Source organism: Schistocerca americana, chromosome 11 (genome assembly GCF_021461395.2).
Source record: "Schistocerca americana isolate TAMUIC-IGC-003095 chromosome 11, iqSchAmer2.1, whole genome shotgun sequence".
NCBI lineage: Eukaryota > Metazoa > Arthropoda > Insecta > Orthoptera > Acrididae > Schistocerca > Schistocerca americana.
Genome location: NC_060129.1, coordinates 30630456 through 30649074, shown reverse-complemented (window position 1 = coordinate 30649074; position 18619 = coordinate 30630456). Strand labels below are relative to the sequence as shown.

Below are 18619 nucleotides of genomic sequence, written 5' to 3'. Positions count from 1 at the left end.
TTATGGTCTTTTTATTGTTTTTTTTTTTTTAAGCTGTAGACAATCTGCGAGTATTTATGTTTTTCCCATTTTTTGCTGCAGATCTGATGGTCAAAAGTTTGTGACCATAGACATAAAGGAAACTTAGCCTAACTTTGTGTCGTGTTTTTCATGGAGGGGCTTGCACCGCTTATTGTTTTGTGTGGCACTATCACAGCACAGGCCTACATTGATGTTGTAAGCACCTTCTTGCTCCCCACTGTTGAAGAGCAATTTCGGGACGGCAATTGCTCCTTTCAACACAATCGATCACTTATTCACGATGCATGGCCTGTTGTGGAGTCGTTACATGACAATAACATTCCTGTAATGAAGTGGCCTTCATGGAGTCCTGACCTGAATCCTATACAACATCCTTGGAAAGTTATTATGAACAATTTCTCTTTTTTCTCTCTCATTCCAAGCAGAATGAGTGACTATTCTGGTAATTATCCAGCATTTGTTATGAATTTTTTCTCTTTATGGGCCACCCAGGGTGCTTGTTAGCAATAATGCTGCTGCTTTTGCTTCCCAGCTATTCATGAGGTTCTCCTTTGTCAATGGAATTAAGGATGTGATCACAAATCCTTATTACCTGCACACTTTGCTGACCAGGTGAACTGAAAGTTGAAGGCTGTGCTTATCTTTCGCAACAAGGCTCAGATGAAGTGGGACATGTCAGTACCATGGGTCAATTTTGTCTAACACTGCACAACCCAAGTCCCTGGAGGCTCCTCCAGTATTCCTTATGCTAGCACATCCAGTCAATTCTCCTCTCGTCAATCTGTGGTCAATCAATGATTTGCTTCCAGAACAAGTCACCCTAGCATTAACACAGCACAACTGGAGCCAGGCTAGGCATAATACCAAAATTTCACATCACAGGCTAGCCATCTGCAACAATCATGGACTACGTGGTTCAGTCCAAAGGTTGGGGACAGTGTTAGTCCAAAATCCTAATATTGCTCAAAAAGGGGAGTTAAGGTTTGCTAGCAAGCTGGCTCTTCAATTCTCTGTACCCTATGAGATTGCCAGGGTTGTGAGCCTGGCAAACCACCTGGTTCTGAATTTCTGCACAAGTAAAGACTCACAAGTGCTTATTACCCAGGTGAAGGAGAGTCAGATGTGAAGGGCTCTTTAATGGCAAGGCAGGGGGAATTTGGTTTGGTGGGGGATGTTAAGATATGGTGGGGTTCGTCTCTTAATTCCAGCCTCATGTGCCTGGCAGATGTCACTTCTCGCAGCTTGGAGCTCATGGAACCAGTGGTGTTGTGGAGCCACACTGGGTGGCGAGGAAAAGCAGTGCATTTCACAGGCAGTCGGTGTCTTGAAGCTGGACTGGAGGGCGATCCATGCAGGGCTCATGGGCAGCATGTGCTGCTTGGCCCAACTTTGTGCCACTATCATTATCACCATCACTACAATAAAACAATCTTCTTTCAATTGTGGTAAGTGCCATAGTCTGATCAGCCCCAACGTTATGATCACCACTCTAAAAGCTGGTATGTCCACCTTTGGCACAGATAACAGCAGGGAGACATTGTGGCATGGAAGCAACTAGGACTTGATAGATCATTTGAGGTAGTTGGCACATGTTATGTTAAATCACATCCCAGATGTGTTCGATCAGGGTCAGAGCTGGCATATTTGGTGGCCATCATATCAATTGGAACTCACCACTGTATTCCTCAAACCATTCCACCACTCATGGCCTTGTGAAATGGTGCATAGTTTTGATGAAAAATGCCACTGCCATTGCGAAATATGATCATCATGAAGGGGTGGACCTAACATGAACCATGGATCTTGTCACTGGTTTGGAGGCTTGTGTGGCTCAGCAATGCAGACAGCCATACCTAAGGTGAAACTGCAATGGAGGGGTATCTGCTGAGAGGCCTGACAAACATGTGGTTGCTGAAGGAGGGGCAGCAGCCTATACAGTAGTTGCAGGGGCAACTTTCAGGATGACTGATTAATTTGGCCTTTTAACATTAACCAGAATGGTTTTGCAGTGCTGATAGTGCCAACAGGTGAAAGCAAGGGGAAACTACAGCTATAAATTTTCCAGAGGGGATGCAGCTTTACTTTGTGATTAAATGATGAAAGCATCCTCATGGGTAAAATATTCCGAAGGTAAAATAGCACCCCATTCAAATCTCCAAGTGGTGATAACTCGGGACCAAGTTGTTATCAGGAGAAAGAAAACTGGCGTTCTACAGATTGGTGCATGGAATGTCAGATCTCTTAATTCAGCAGGTAGGTTAGAAAATTTAAAAAGGGAAATGGATAGGTTGAAGCTAGATATAGTGGGAATTAGTGAAGTTCTATGGCATGAGGAACAAGACTTCTCGTCAAATGAATACAGAATTATAAATAAAAATGAAATAGGGGTGATGGAGGTGTGGGTTTAATAATGGATAAAAGAAAAGGAGTGTGGGTAAGTTACTACAAACAGCATAGTGAATGCATTATTATAGTCAAGATGAACATGAAGCCCATGCCTACCACAGTAGTACAAATTTATATGCCAACTAGCTCCATGGATAATTAAACAATTGAAGGAATGTATGATGAGATAAAATTATTTAGACAGTGAAGGGAGACAAAAATTTAATAGTCATGGGGGAATGGAATTCGATAGTTGGAAAAGAGAAGGAAACGTAGTAGGTGAATATGGAATGTGAGTAAGGAATTAAAGAGGAAGCCATCTGATAGAATTTTGCACAGAGCATAACTTCATCATACATTGTGCTCAAAAGTATCCACACACCCCAAAAACATTAGTTTCTCATATAGATGCATTGTGCTGCCACCTACTGCAAGGTACTCCACATCAGGGACCTATGTAGTCATGAAAGAGCAGAATCGGGTGCTCTGCGTAACTCATGGACTTCGAATGTGGTCATGTGATAGGGTGTCACTTGTGTAATACATCTGTGTGTGAGATTTCCACACTCCGAAACATCCGTTGGTCCACTGTTTCCAATGTGATAGTGACACTGAAACATGGAGGGACACTTACAGCACAAAAGCGGATAGACCGATCTTGTCTGTCGACTGAGATACTGCCAACACTTAAAGAGGGTCGTAATGTGTAATAGGCAGACATCTATCCAGACCAACAGACAGGAATTGCACACTGCATCAGGATCAACTGCAAGTACTATGACAGTTAGGCAAGTGGTGAGGAAACTAATTTCATGGTCGAGCAGCTAATCAATTTTTTAGAGGAGCTTGAAATTTATGAAGCAAAAATCAGAGAACCAACTAAACTGCTTAACTAGCAAAATGACTGTGCCCAAAGCCTACTTTGCTTTATTTGACAATGTTTTACTCTAACCACTGCACGCCACTGTTATATATGGTGTGTTGGTAAGTTCACCTAGTACTGAGTGCATCACATATTTACTTAGTTTTCGTATGTTTTACGCATGACTAGTATCTTCTTGTTCCTTCCCTATTCATTTCATAGACTGCATTTATCAGATAATGTGGATCACCCATTGTTACAGAATTTTATCATTATTTTCTTGCAATGGAGTGCCGCATGGTACGAAGGGCCCTCTGCCGGTCATGTTCCTCCAACCACTTCCCGCCTGTGTGGAATACTGGCATTAGTGCTAACAGAGGGCACTGATTATGTGCAGCACTATGTTTTCTTTCATTTGTGGCTCCTTTAGCAATTTGTTTTATGGTTGTTTAATATTACCAGGTGCACTGTCACTGGTGTTCAATATTAACGTCATTATCTAGAATATTGGCACTTGAGCACATGTCAACCACTGTTTCTTAACTCTTGCTCTTTATAACAATATTACTTATGTCTTTTTTTACTGCTTTTTATTACTGTAATGCCTTTTATAAATTATAAGCTTATTACAGACTTCAACTATTGTATCCCGTTTATTTCTGCTGTTTCAATTAATTATTGAAAACTAGTGTATGCCAACATTAGCGACATCTGGTGACCTTACAACACAAACATCTTGTGGCTACTGTACAGCAGCTTGTTTTCAACAGTAGCACTACTGACAACATGACTCATGCATGTGATGTAATTTATATGTTACGGTATATTGATAATGTATTTGACGATGCTGGTGCTGATTTAACATTTAACGATGCTACTATGGCTGCAGTACATTAGGACTTTGTTTTTATGAAACAGGTATGCTTCTTCATATTTAAAGTGCAGAAATATGTCAGTAGTACTTTTCATTATGGTCTTTTTATTGTTTTTTTTTTTTTTTTAAGCTGTAGACAATCTGCGAGTATTTATGTTTTTCCCATTTTTTGCTGCAGATCTGATGGTCAAAAGTTTGTGACCATAGACATAAAGGAAACTTAGCCTAACTTTGTGTCGTGTTTTTCATGGAGGGGCTTGCACCGCTTATTGTTTTGTGTGGCACTATCACAGCACAGGCCTACATTGATGTTGTAAGCACCTTCTTGCTCCCCACTGTTGAAGAGCAATTTCGGGACGGCAATTGCTCCTTTCAACACAATCGATCACTTATTCACGATGCATGGCCTGTTGTGGAGTCGTTACATGACAATAACATTCCTGTAATGAAGTGGCCTTCATGGAGTCCTGACCTGAATCCTATACAACATCCTTGGAAAGTTTTGGAATGCCAGGCCTCACTGACCGACATTGATACCTCTTCTCAGTGCAGCACTCTGTGAAAAATGGGCTGCCGTTACCCAAGTAACATTCCAGCACCTGATTGAACGTATGCCCACAAAAGTAGAAGCTGTCATCAACGCGAAGGGTGGACGAACATCATATTGAATTCCAGCATTACTGATGGAGGGCACCACGAAATTTAAAGTCATTTTCAGCCTGGGGTCCAGATACTTTTGATCACATAGTGTAGCTAACACTTCGTTAAAGAATTATGGCAGAAGATTGTACACATGGAAGAGGTCTTGAGACACTGGAAGGTTTTAGATAGATTATGCAATGGTAAGACAGAGATTTAGGAATCAGGTTTTAAACTGTAAGACATTTCCAGGGGCAGATGTGGACTCTGACCGCAATTCATTGGTTGTGAACTGTGTATTGAAACTGAAGGAACTGCAAAATGGTAGGAATTTTAGGAGATGGGATCTGGATAAACTAAAAGAATCAGAGGCTGTGCAGTGTTTCAGAGAGCATTGGGACACCACTGACAAGAATATGGGAAAGAGACACAGTAGAAGAAGAAAGGGTAGCTTTGAGAGAATAGTGAAGGCAGCAGAGGGTCAAGTAGGTTAAAAGACAAGGGCTAGTAGAAATCCCTGGGTAACAGAAGAGAGATTGAATTTAATTGATGGAAGGAGAAAATATAAAAATGCAGTAAATGAAGCAGCCAAAAAGGAATACGAACATCTCAAAAATGATATCGACAGGAAATGCAAAATAGCAAAACAGGTATGGGTACAGAGCAAATTAAAGGATGTAGAGGCATATACGACTAGGGGCAAAATAGATACTGCCTACAGGAAAATTGAAGAGACCTTTGGAGAAAAGAGAACCACATAAGAGTATCAAGAGCTCAGGTGGAAAACCAGTTCCAACCAAAGAAGGGAAGGCAAAAAGGTGAAAGGAATATATAGAAGGTCTCTACAAGGGCAATGTACTTGCAGGCAATATTATGGAAATGGAAGAGGACGCAGATGAGGATGAAATAGGAAATATGATACTACATGATGAGTTTGACAAAGCACTCAAAAACCTTAGTTGAAAGAAGGCCCTGGGAGTAGACGGCATCCATTAGAACTACTGACAGCCTAGGGAGAGCCAGCCTTGACAAAACTCTACCATCTGGTGAGCAAGATGTACGAGACAAGCAAAATACTATCAGACTTCAAGCAGAATATAATTCCAATCCCAAAAAACACAGGTGTTGACAAGTCCGAAAATTACCGAACTATCAGTTTAATAAGTCCCAGGTGCAAAATACTAACACAAATTCTTTGCAGACAAATGAAAAAACCAGTAGATGCAGACCTCGGGGAAGATAAGTTTGGATTCCATAGAAATTTAGGAAAACATGAGGCAATATTGACCTACATTTCTAGCATTTGTAGACTTAGAAAAATGCTTTTGACAATATTGAATGGAATACTGTCTTCCAAATTCCAAAGGTGGCAGGGGTAAAATACAGGGAGCGGAAGGCTATTTATAATTTGTACAGAAACCAGATGGCAGAGTCGAGGGGCATGTAAGGGTAGCAGTGGTTGGGAAAGGACAGACAAGGTTGTAGCCTACCCTGATGATGTTTAATCTGTATATTGAGCAAGCAGTAAAGGAAACAAAAGAAAAATTTGGAGTAGGAACAATCCAAGGAGAAGAAATAAAAACTGAGGTTTGCAGAGGACGTAATTCTGTCAGAGACAGCAAAGGACCTGCAAGAGCACTTTAACGTAATGGACAGTGTCTTGGAAGGAGGATATAAGATGAACATCAACTAAAGCAAAGTGAGGATGATGGAAGGTAGTCTAATTAAATTAGATGATGCTTACGGAATTAGATTAGGAAATGAGACACTTAAAGTAGTAAAGGAGTTTTACTATCTGGGGGGCAAAATAACTGATGATGGTCATAGTAGAGAGGATATAAAATGTAGATTAGCAATGCCAAGTAAAGCCTTTCTGTCTGAAAGATATTTATTAACGTCGAGTTTAAATGTATGTGTCAGGAAGTCTTTTCCGAAAGTATTTGTATGGAGTGTATCCATGTATGGAATTGAAACATGGATAATAAAGTGTTTAGACGAGAAGTTTTCGAAACATGGTGCTATAGAAGAATGCTGAAGATCAGATGGGTAGATCATGTAATTAATGAGGAGGTACCGAATAGAATTGGGGAGGAGAGCAATTTGTGGCACAATTTGACTAGAAGAAGGGATCAGTTGCGAGGGAATGTTCTGAAGTGTCAAGGGATCACCAATTTAGAATTGAAGGTAAGTTCGGAGGGTAAAAATCATAGTGGGAGACCAAGGCATCAATACATTAAACAGATTCAGGAGGATGTGGGTTGCATTAGTTACTCGGAGATGAAGAAGCTTGCACATGATAGAGTAGCATGGAGAGCTGCATTAAGGGGAGCCGGAGGTGGTCAAATCCAAAAAAATTACGATTTTTTTTGCTACCGAAAATTAATTGGAACATTCCTCTTTAACGTAAACTTTGAATTATTGTTCTACTCGCCCTAGAAGTGGAGTTATTACCATTTTCCCCCACGCCTGCAGAGGAAATTGGCGGCTGCTGAATGCATCTAACACCCTCTCTTGACTTCCTGGCGAACTGCTTGGGATTTTCTCGGCCTGTTACGCATACAGCGCCTTATGTTATGCATACAGCGAGTGTGCAAGGGTTGGCTACATTGTTTTGTTACAAGTGAAGCACTAAGAGCGTGGAACATCATCTCTTTGCTGTTTACCATTTCGAATTAGTTCAGTGTTGCGCCTGTTGTTGGTAGTATTATACTTCTTGTGTAAAGCATTGTTCCGGTTACAATGCCACGTTTTAATAACCGTGTATATAAGAGGAAGAATGTAGGGAAAAGAAAATTAACACTAATACCAAGTTGCGATACTACAATTGCTGAAACCGTGCGTTGTTCTGCTAAGCAACACATGGCCGGCCATAGCCATGTGACATCTTCTAGCAAGAAGCTGACTGGTGGAAGTGACAGATTTCGTGAATATGTTAGTGACAGTGATGATATTAACGAAGTACTGAATATTGGATTATTATCTTCTGTGCTGAAAGAAAGTGTTCTGTGCAAAATGTGTTCAAGTGTGGGAGTGGGACTAGAGATAACAAAGCAGTTTGGTTTAGCTTGTGAGATGAAGATAATCTGTGCATGTTGCAAGTATCAAGTGACTTTCTACAATTCACATGCCAGTCTCTTTGGTAAAAATGGACCATCTAGAGTGTTTGATGTGAATGTTCGACTTGTGTATGGTCTTCGATCCATTGGAAAATGGTCGGCTGCTGCTGGTAAACTTTTCTGGTATTATGAACTTGCCATCACCTCCAAGCAAATTTGGATACTACTGTGAACTGGTAGGATCCTCTGTTGAAGACGTGGCTTTGAAAACCATGAAGGAAGCAGTGGAGAAATGTGTAGAAATTAACAGTGGTTCTACAGATTTGGTAGTGGCATTAGATGGTTCCTGGCAAAAGAGGGGTCATAAATCCCTGAATGGGGTTGTAACTGCTATATGTGGTGATAGTGCAAAGTGATAGATGTTGCAATATTATCAAAACATTGTAGGTGCAAAAATAAAATCAAAGGAGAGCACAGTGGAACCTGTGAGGCAAATTATAGTGGATCAAGTCTAGCAATGGAAGTGGATGGAGTGAAACAAATTTTTGAATGTTCAGTTCCCAGATACAACGTTAGGTACAAATACTACCTTGGGGATGGTGACTCCAAAGGTTTCAAGACTATAGAGGAACTGAAACCATATGGAAATGAATTTGTAGTTGAAAAGTTGGAATGCATTGGGCATGTGCAAAAGCGTATGTGTGCACGGCTTTGAAGGCTCAAACAAACTTTGGGTTCAAGTAAGCTCAGTGCTGGAAAGACAATAGGAGGGAGAGGCAGGCTTACTGATGAGGTGATTGAACGTCTACAGAGATACTATGGGTATGCTACAACGCAAAATGCTAGTAATGTTAGTGACATGCAAAAAGCAGTGTGGGCATTGTTCCTTCATACTGCCTCTTCCAATGAATACCCTCAACACAGCCTGTACCCAAAAGATTCCTGGTGTAAATATAATGCAAAAAAGGACTATGATTACAAACATGGTTTGCCAGCAGCTGTGATAAATGCAATAAAACCAATTTTTCATGACTTAGCACAGCCAGAATTGTTACACAAATGTTTACACGGAAAGAAGCAGAATCCTAATGAGAGCGTAAACAATTTGATTTGGAAAGTGATTCATAAAAGGGTCTTTGTAAGCATAAAAACACTGCACTTTGGCATTTATGATGCAATAGCAACCTACAACCAAGGGAACAGTGTGAAGTGTGAAGTTCTGAAGGCATTAGTATTTACAGCTGGGGTGAACACTGTACGAGCACCAAGAAATATTGACAGAGAAAGGATAAGAGGAACAGAAAGAAGAGAAAGGCATATGATGTATGATGGAACAACAGGCCAGAAAAGAAGACGGAAGAGGAAGCTTTTGGAGGATGAAGAAGAAGACCCTGTTAATCCATCCTATAGTGCAGGAATGTATTGAGAAACTTTGATAGCCATTTCCTATAAATTAGAATTTTTCGAATATAGGGAACATTTTCTCAAAATCCACTGAAGCTAGAGAGATTAAATTTTTATACAGCACTCCTAGTGGTCAAACATTGTAACACAGCCATTTGGCAATATGTTCAGTAGTTTCATGTCAGTTTAATTATAAAGCAATTATTTGTAAAAAAATTTGCATCATTAATAAAAAAATAATTGGAAGGAAACCAGAAAATGTACTCCAAATTCCCTCTGTCATAACTGCAATACTAAACCACTCTATATGTAAAAAAATTCAAATTTTTCTATTTGGTAGTTTATTCATAAATGTTCCTCAAACTTAGTGATTTTAACATGGGCAGCATAGGCATCTCCGGCTCCCCTTAAACCAGTCTCAGGACTGAAGATCAAAACGATGACGTAAGAGGTGGATGTGGTTTGCAACCAGTTTACAATACTCCTTTTCTAACATAGTGCCTTGCACGAGCTCCAGTGAACCAATGGGTGCCCACATGGTCTTTTCCCAGAGTATAATGGAGGTCCTGCCAGTACAGGAGTAAAGGAACTGTTCCCTTTGTGGGTGATGGAAATGTACCCTCCCAAAGGCAGGACCATGCAGTGGTCTGCCATTGTGCCAAATCCAGCACCAATCTTTACATGTCTATTTCAGTTGAAGTTGTTGATGTCATGGCATTAACACTGGCACATTCGTGGGTCATCAGCTAACCAGACTCATCATTGTGTTTTGAGCATTGTGCATTCAGACACACTTTTACTTTGCCCAGCAATAAAGTCTGATGTTAGTTACACCATAGTTTGCTGCCTGCCTTGTTTTAACAGTCTGCCCAACCTATGATGTCTACCATCTGTCCTGACAGGTGCTTGCCCAACCCCCTAATGCCTGGACATGGTTTAACCTTTGTTTCACCCTGTGTTGAAGACAACTGCCACAACACTCCTCAAACACCCAACAAGCTGTTCAGCTTCCCAAATGCTCCTGCCAAGCCTTCCAGCCATCAAAATCTGCTCTCGGTCAGACTAAGATAGATTGTGTGCAGTCCCTATTTTACATCTGGTCAGCATGCTCATTGATACTCCATGCACCATGCGTGTGACTAGAAGACAAGGTTAGGTGCTATTGCCTGGATGAGTTTATATTGATAGCAAATCCACAGTCATAATGTTTTGGCTGATGTGTATATGGATGTAGTATTATGACTTCCAAATGGAGGCTAGGCAATAACAATGGAACCTTTCTGCAACATTCGAGGCAATTGTCAAATGCATCAATTTATTACAAGGGTCTATCAGAAAATAATGCCTCCAAATTTTTTATTCTGTTCTTTATATCAGTTAAAGTATTACTTGTCACGCATATTACTCTGTTGATGTTTCCACTTTTCTGAAAATATGCAGAACCCTCCAGCTGAAAAGCTTTGAATTACAGTGTGTAAGATGGGTGTGTTATTTAACCATGTTGACATGTGAAAAAATCCTCAAACAGCACTAATTCAAATAGTTCACACACACACACACACACACACACACACACACACACACACACACACACACACACATGGGGCACCCTTTCCTTCAACATGACAACGCCAGACCATACACAACCTGCAACAGTCTGACACCTTTGATTCAATATTATTGATCCTCCGCAATAGTGTCCTGGCTTGATTCAATGAATTTTCAACTGTTTCCAAAGCCTAAAGAACACCTTCCAGGATAATAGTGATGTATTGGTGTGAGCAGAGGTGAGGCTGTGGAGCTATCAACAAAATCAAACATTCTACAGTAATGACACCAACAACCTGGTGTCTCATTGGGAGAAAGGTGTTCAGTGCCAGGGTGACTGTTTGAAATAAATATATAAACATTAAGAATAAAGGTGTAAAATGTTGTCAAAGTTTGTTTAAATTGAAATGCTTCAATAATTATCGAATAATTTTGAGCCTTTACTTCCCAGCATGTCATGCCCAAACTATACACCAATCAAAAATTAAGTTTTAATTAATTTGGCAAAGGTGTCTCAATTGATATAACATCTACATGCATCTCTTAAGGTCATAAGGAAGTTCAGTGCATCAACTAACTCAGCACACATTGTAAGAGAAGACTTATTGTGGGTAAAAGTTACAATCTAGGCACCATTTGGATTTTTTAGTAGACAGGCTGTGCTACTGGTCAATTTGCTACATCCTTTATTTGGCTTTCACATTTCTAGGCTTTGTCAGCTCACACCCACATTGCCACCTTTCAACCTAGGCTAGGCCTTGAGCTGCACTATGGGTCAGTCACCACAACCAATATTTCAAGGGGGGCTAAGCACCCCATTTTAACCTTCTAGCATTTGAATAGTTCTGTGGTTCAGGTCCAAGGTGAATGATTCTTCAAATTGCTTTTCATTCACATGCTGTGTGTTGTGCATACATATCATTCTATATGTCAAACAATCATTATGCCAGGGGTAAAAGCCAAAGCCTGAACTATGTTGGGTCTAACCAATCTTTTACTGTATTTAATAAAATTTAGTATATTTAATTTCTTATCATTTCCTCACGGTGATGGTTTAGGTCTACTGTACTGATACTTCTCATCAAATGAATTGCCGCACATAGTTTGTACAAACTATAATAAAACACTCACATATATTCAAATGCAAATGCATTAATGCTATCACAGTACTTCTGCAGTTGCACCCAAGATGGATGTTTAAACAGACTTGTTCAGCACAGATAGTTGAAAAGTAGTTTGTGTGATTGTCTCAGGACCCTCAGTTCTGGTTGGCAGAATAAAAATATTAATGGGACCAAGTGAAATTGTTTGCCTGCTGATAGCCAAATACCTTACAAACAGTTGCACTACATCAGATTCTAAGTGACATGTATATGTAAGATTATTGACAGCATTAACTAACAATCTGCCAGTTTCACAAACAATGTGTGTAACAATGTTCAGCAAACGCAGAAAGTGATTATGAATAAACCTATCAATATTTAATATGTAACCCCACTGCTTCATCAAAACTGCTGCCGACATACAAATTGATTCTGCACCTACCAGCTGTGTACCAATTTATGCTTCCAGGTGATATTTGTCTGAAATTTAACTTTAGTGCTGACAGTTCTACTTACACTTTGTTCACATATTCAAAATCAACACCTAATGTTAATAGTACTACAAAATGTACATCTCAGGTTGGTGACCATGCGAATGTGACTTTAAAGTTATTTACAATTAACGTATTTTACATCATCAATAAATAAATGACAATTCTCATTCCACACCACAATACACTGTAATAATGCATTAACTGCAGCCATACCATCTATAAATGTAATGGCACTTAACATTCACTATAGTTAGTTATTCTTAAGCTGCACATTAAGGTTGTCATTTAAAAGACATATCAGAGCAGAATATACCCACTTTATGGCAACCACCTTATCAGTGTAACTGGATTGTGCATTAAGGTTTTCCATGTTTACTGAACATTAAATTGAAACTCTTGCTCAGTTCTATGTGAGGTTTAATACAAGGCTTATTTCAAACTGTGCAACGTGTCATATTTAAGACAATGTTCATCAGTTTAGTAAACACAATTACTCGTTTCCAGCAGTATGACATGAATTTTATGTGTTCACACACTATACACATAAATTAATGAAACACAGTTAAGAAATATGAGTAAGCTACTCACCATGGAGTGTAACTCAATTTTTACTTCATCTGTTTCCTCTTTTTTTATCCACATAGTTGGGTACTGGTCCATGGCTTCAGTTCTACAGTCTGAAAAAGAAAAGCAATCAGATAAGAATAGGTGCACTCTGTTTCCATTGTTACCATGAGGTATCGCTCAAAGGCAGTATTTTCACTCATCTACTGCACGCAGTAGATGAGCGATTACACAGGAAACAGATTCAAAGTGGCCGAGGAAAAGTGTGTTCAGTGATATAAGCTCATTTACATTTTTCATGTCATGAAGAGTGAGAACAATCAAAATAACATGCACTGGAAATGGAGTATTTACAGTTGCTACTGGTTCTTTGTAACACTGGCTTGTAGATACTGTCCTATGTGGCAGTTTTGGAAGATGTGTATTTTCTTGTGCATACACTAACTTCAGTATTACAAACAATCAAAACAGTCAATAGATCGAAGAGAAATTACTGGATAACAGCAAATATTTCATTGTACACTTTGTTCATTGTGTTATTTTCAGTCCAATAGGGACATGATGAAAATCTGGACATACAGATTGTTTATCAATGACTATGCATATTTAACATAGGTATTACTGAAACTATCTCCATCTGTATTCATTCACCGTTGCATACACAATTTACCATAAGCATCATTTTGGAATCTTAACCTGCTATTAAAGAAAACCATAAACATGTAACGTAGATTGCACACTGCAATGCGAAAGCTCTCATTTTTAATTACCATCAAGATTAAACACTGGTGAGTTTTTTCTTACGAAACTGATTTACTGAAACTACTTCCTACTAACTGTAACTATGATGAGTGATCTACTGAGTTCTGATGACATGTAATGATTTATGTTTGACGAATTACAGTTAATTTGTACCTCGTATTTCGCCAGTTCCTAAATTACAGTATTCTTACACAGTAGTCCATTAAAACCCACACACTACAACAAAATGGTATTTACACATGATTACACGAATATAACGACACGAATAATCAAAGCACAGTGAAAACTAACAAAATTCAACATAATTACAGCATTTCCTTTCATGTGAACTTGCTCAAACCATGAATTGAAAAAATGCTTACGTTAGCACTACAATCTGGCGCCGCTCCATGTCTACATCAGATCACAGCAAATTATCATCACGAACATTATGACACTAAGTCAACATAACCGCACTAACATAGCGAATGTTTGAACTTCACTGTCCGCCTTTTCCCGTCAGTCACGAAATACATGACGGAAATCATTGCATAGGCAAACTGCTCCTGACAACACATCATAATCTCAACCGTTTCTTTTATGAAGATACACGTAGCGACTTTACCGGACAGGCCAAAAATAGCAACCACTAATAAATCAGGTATTTGGCTGTTATGAACATAACCTGAAAAATTACGACATTCACACACCGTCATCAACTCAGCTGTTATTGTAATAGACATGAAATACCGTGTTAATTTACTCCCGGAACAATTTTTTCACTCAATCTTGTTTGCAGTTTATAAACGCTTATAAATTACCACGAGAATGTCTCACACAAATGTCCGCAAAGTCACGAGGTTGCAGCTGACTACACACTGACAGCGGCTAAAACAAAGAACTTCCACCAAGACGAAGCTCTATACCGTGGGCTGAGAGACAAGCAGTAAGGTAGAAAGGGAAAGATAAAATGCCAAAATTAAATTCCATGGGATATTCTATCCCTTTGGTAAACCCTTATCGCTATTTTAGTACAACAACGAGATAACGTAAAATAGTTGTTACTGAAGGAATGCGTTTGAAAGTTTTTGGAATTTTAAATCTTCACTGTACTGTATGGGAAGCACTATTCTGAACATGGACATCACATCGTCGTAACTTTCCTTTGTTACAGGCAGGACGGGCATGCACAAAGTGCTTGACAGTGAGAACTTGTTGATTTTTCTTGTTAGAGTTATGAGCTCTAAACTACTCTTCAAAGTTTTCTTTAAATAGCGTAACAAATGGACGCTGTTTTATGATATTCCCATGCGAAGAAGAAAGGAAGATTAGATTTAACGTCCCATCGACATCAAGGTCATTAGAGACAGTTCACAAGCTCGGACTGTGTTAAGGATGGGGAAGGAAATCGGCCGTGCCGTTTGAAATGGAACACCCCAGCTTTTGCTTGGAGCTATTTAGGGATCTCACGGAAAACCTTAATCTCTGTTCTCAGATACTGGACTGCACCATCGTTCTCCCAATTGCGAGTCCAGTGTGCTAACCACTGCACCATCTCCCTCGGTCTTAGCCACCTGACTAGTTTCTTGTTCACATCTTTCGAAACGGCAACATAGCGAATCATATGATACTGTCAATTGGTAATCTTTTCACGGGTTGTTTCACGAACAATATAAGGTTTGTCACCCCCTTCTCGCATATTCATCAATAGTATTCCAGTCAGCAGGCCAGTCCACTTTTACCAACTTTTTTAAAATTCTGTAGTGACTGCCAAATGCAATGAGGTACATTCCATTTCACTGTGATGAATAAACATCATTTTCAAATCAAGGAATTATAGGTTAGATTTTCCAGTGTCTTATTAATTCTAGGTTAGATATTTCCTGAAGAGCAGACGAGCACATTGCTGCAACAAATCTGTTTAGATTCTGTCCTGCACAACAATCACTAAAATGAGCTTTCCCGTTGCAGATAGAGCCTTCAACATCCATACAAATCTCGCTATCTCACATCTTCCTCGCTTTTCTTGTATTTCCGAGCACAGGAAACAGTCTTTTTGTTTTGACTGTTATTGTCTGTAAAATTAAAAACAAAAATCAGTCGCTGCTTATAAAACAAAGCACTGTTGATGGGATCAGTTGTTCTCAACAAAACCTTCTGGAAACAGAAGTTGCAGTTTACAAAAGTCCTATATAAGTTTTGGGCTCACTCCATCTCTTGTTTCATCTCCTGTCTGTTTCTAAAAGATGAGCATTATAATTAGGTGTAGGTGCTCCTTTAGTGACACCAGTGGTACTCTAGAGCATGTATAGACGCCACTTATCTTTTTTTGTGATGATGAATACAGATATTATAATCCTCTGAAACTTTCTTCCTGTAAATATGGTCTGTATGCACAGATTTGTACAGGGATCTCATGAGTATGATAAGTGACAAGCTTAGGAATTTTATTTTCTTTTTCCAGAGTGAACGTAGTATGACTGAGCCACTGAAAAACTCACAACTTGATTCCTCACACCATCTCAGATTTCTGGTGAACTCAATTTCCTTAGATGATGGTCCTTCTGCCTGCTTCAGTTGTGTTTTCCAAAGCTCTTTTCTTCATCACTATAACCCCAACACCTTAACAGATTCCAAGTTTATTCAGGAACATGGTCTTACAGACTTGGATTCATTCTGTTCCTCATAGCAAGTAGAACATAACAGTGAAGTTCCGTTTTGAGTTCACTCATGTGCTAGCTTTTAAAGATCTTGGTGGAATTACTGCAAATAAAGCCACTTTTTCTCTCATACATCTCTAATTTGTAATATCTTTAAGAAATGTTCAGCCTTTGTGCATGGACAAACTTCTTATGACATTTACTTCTGCATGAATCTTTCATGTAAGCTCCTGGAACATGGAGTCCTCTCGATGAAATGTTGGATTCTTCGCACCAGTATCTGATTTTTAAAACATTTATATCCCTGTTTTCTCAATTTTTATATAATTTTTATGGTACTGCTTGTCCTTCAAAGTGTTTCTCCTCTGTGTCTAAATTCTGTTCTGTAAAGGGGGTGCACATCGGTAATGTCACCTTCATTGACTGTCTGCAATAGCTCTGAACTTGGTCACCATCAGTTAGCTTTAACTGCTTCTAATTAACATTTGCTCATTTTTGTGGGTCTTCATCTGATTCATCACCAAACGTTAGATGGTGTTCCAAAATAGGAGAGATATCTTATGACAGATGTGAATCATGATTGTTGTCACTGGCGAGGGAAGTATACTGATTGATTTGAGTGGTTTCTCATTCAGGAAACAAGAATCAAGTCTCACTCTTCAGCTAGACAAAAATTCTAAAAAAGTGCTTCCATTCTGCACCCAGTGAAACGAAGGAAACAGGAAAGAGAAATGAAACGTTGAAATTTGATTTCTAGGCTGCAGTATTTCAGAAGAACATTGTTATACATACAAGCAAGAGACTGCAATTCTATAGTGCAGTGGTTCCCAACAGGTGGTCCACAGATCCCCCAGGGGTCCGCGAGCTATGCCAGAGGGGTCCGCAAGATGCTATTAGTATAAAAAAACATATCAAATATTTCATATGATAACATTTTTGTTCTGGCAGCTTTCTGCATGAGCAGAGCATTGGCGAACGCTAACTTCTGCGTTTAGCCTCTTCCTAGAGCCAACTGACACTAGCACACTCTAAGACGGGACGGGACGGCGCGAGACGCGTCCCGTCCTAGAGTGTGCTAGTGTCAGTTGGCTCTAGGAAGAGGCTAAACGCACAAGTTAGCGTTCGCTAAAGCTCTGCTCATGCAGAAAGTGCGAGAGACGCGCACGAGACGAGACGCGCACGAGACGAGACACGAGACGCTTCAGGAAACGGGAAGTTTCAACCCACAACAACGCCATCGTCATTGCACTCGCACAGACGAAGCTGCCGGAGTTACTGTTCCTGCTTCAGCTGCTATGAATCTACATGTGAGCACACAGCAGCCTGAACACGCGATTGGCATTCCTAAAACCAGTGTACATCGTGTTCTTACACGTCACCTGTTCCATCCTTACCATGTACACCTATATCAAGAATTGCATGGGAATGATTTCCAGAATCGTGTACAGTTCTGTCAGTGGGCACAGCAGCAAATCCTCGCTAACCCGATCTACTTCTCCAATGTTCTATTTACCGATGATGTTTCTTCTCGCTACTCCCCGTTTCTCATTTTTCTGAGAGTGGGAGTTTTCGTGCTTTTTATTTTCTCAGACAAATGTACAACACCCCTAATTCTTTTATTAGTTAATGGAGTAACTTCTGGGCTGAAAACCAGGCAGTCTTACATTGCCGCCACGTAATGGGTGCTTATTATACACTTTTTTTGTTAAGTATTCGCTTGTAGTCAGGGTTATTTGATTTCGTCAGTGTTTTAGACAATAGATCGGGTCTGAAATGCTCTAGTTTCTTTCAGGCTACTTTTTGTTGGTAATTTTCTTTTCTGTCTGTGCTTAAGAGAGGTTCAACAGAGTTCACGTTGACACTCCACAGAAAAGCCCATTCCTGCACAGTAGACAACCAACTCCAAATACTAACTGCCGTTTGTGGAAAAGATTAAATTCAAATAGTACTGTCAACCAACAAGGGCACACAACTAATGCAAATGGGGCGCTCAGAGCCACAAGGGCCAAAAGCACGCCGTCTTCGACTCCCATATTTGAGAATTTCAAAGAAACCAGTGAGACAGTGGGACAACTATTCGTTAATGATCAGATACACGTAGCATGTGGGCCTACCGACATAAACATGACAGACGTCAGAAACGTCAACAAATGCTACAGTCTCCCAATCGACCATTATGTGCTTTATGGCTCTAAGCGCCTCGAATGGATTCCTGTATGATAAAATCCAGAACTTTATGTAGTATACTTCAAAATCTCATGAAATATC

The 18619-nt window shown here is 39.7% G+C and overlaps 1 protein-coding gene across 5 annotated transcripts in view; it reads right to left on the bottom strand.

Moving 5' to 3' along the window:
- The window catches only part of LOC124553964 (zinc finger protein 708-like), a 123907-nt gene extending 109277 nt beyond the window's left edge, over positions 1-14630 (bottom strand). For 2 of the 5 annotated variants that reach the window (XM_047127978.1, XM_047127983.1), the window contains exons 1-2: positions 14442-14574; positions 12975-13063 (exon numbers count right to left, since the gene is read on the bottom strand). In XM_047127978.1, coding sequence (XP_046983934.1) covers positions 12975-13046 — 72 coding nt within the window. In that variant the 5' untranslated portion in view covers positions 13047-13063; positions 14442-14574. Of the gene's footprint in view, positions 1-12974; positions 13064-14401 lie in introns of all 5 variants that reach the window. The other 3 variants (XM_047127979.1, XM_047127982.1, XM_047127981.1) reach the window with 3 other exon arrangements.
- Positions 14631-18619: the final 3989 nt, after the last annotated feature.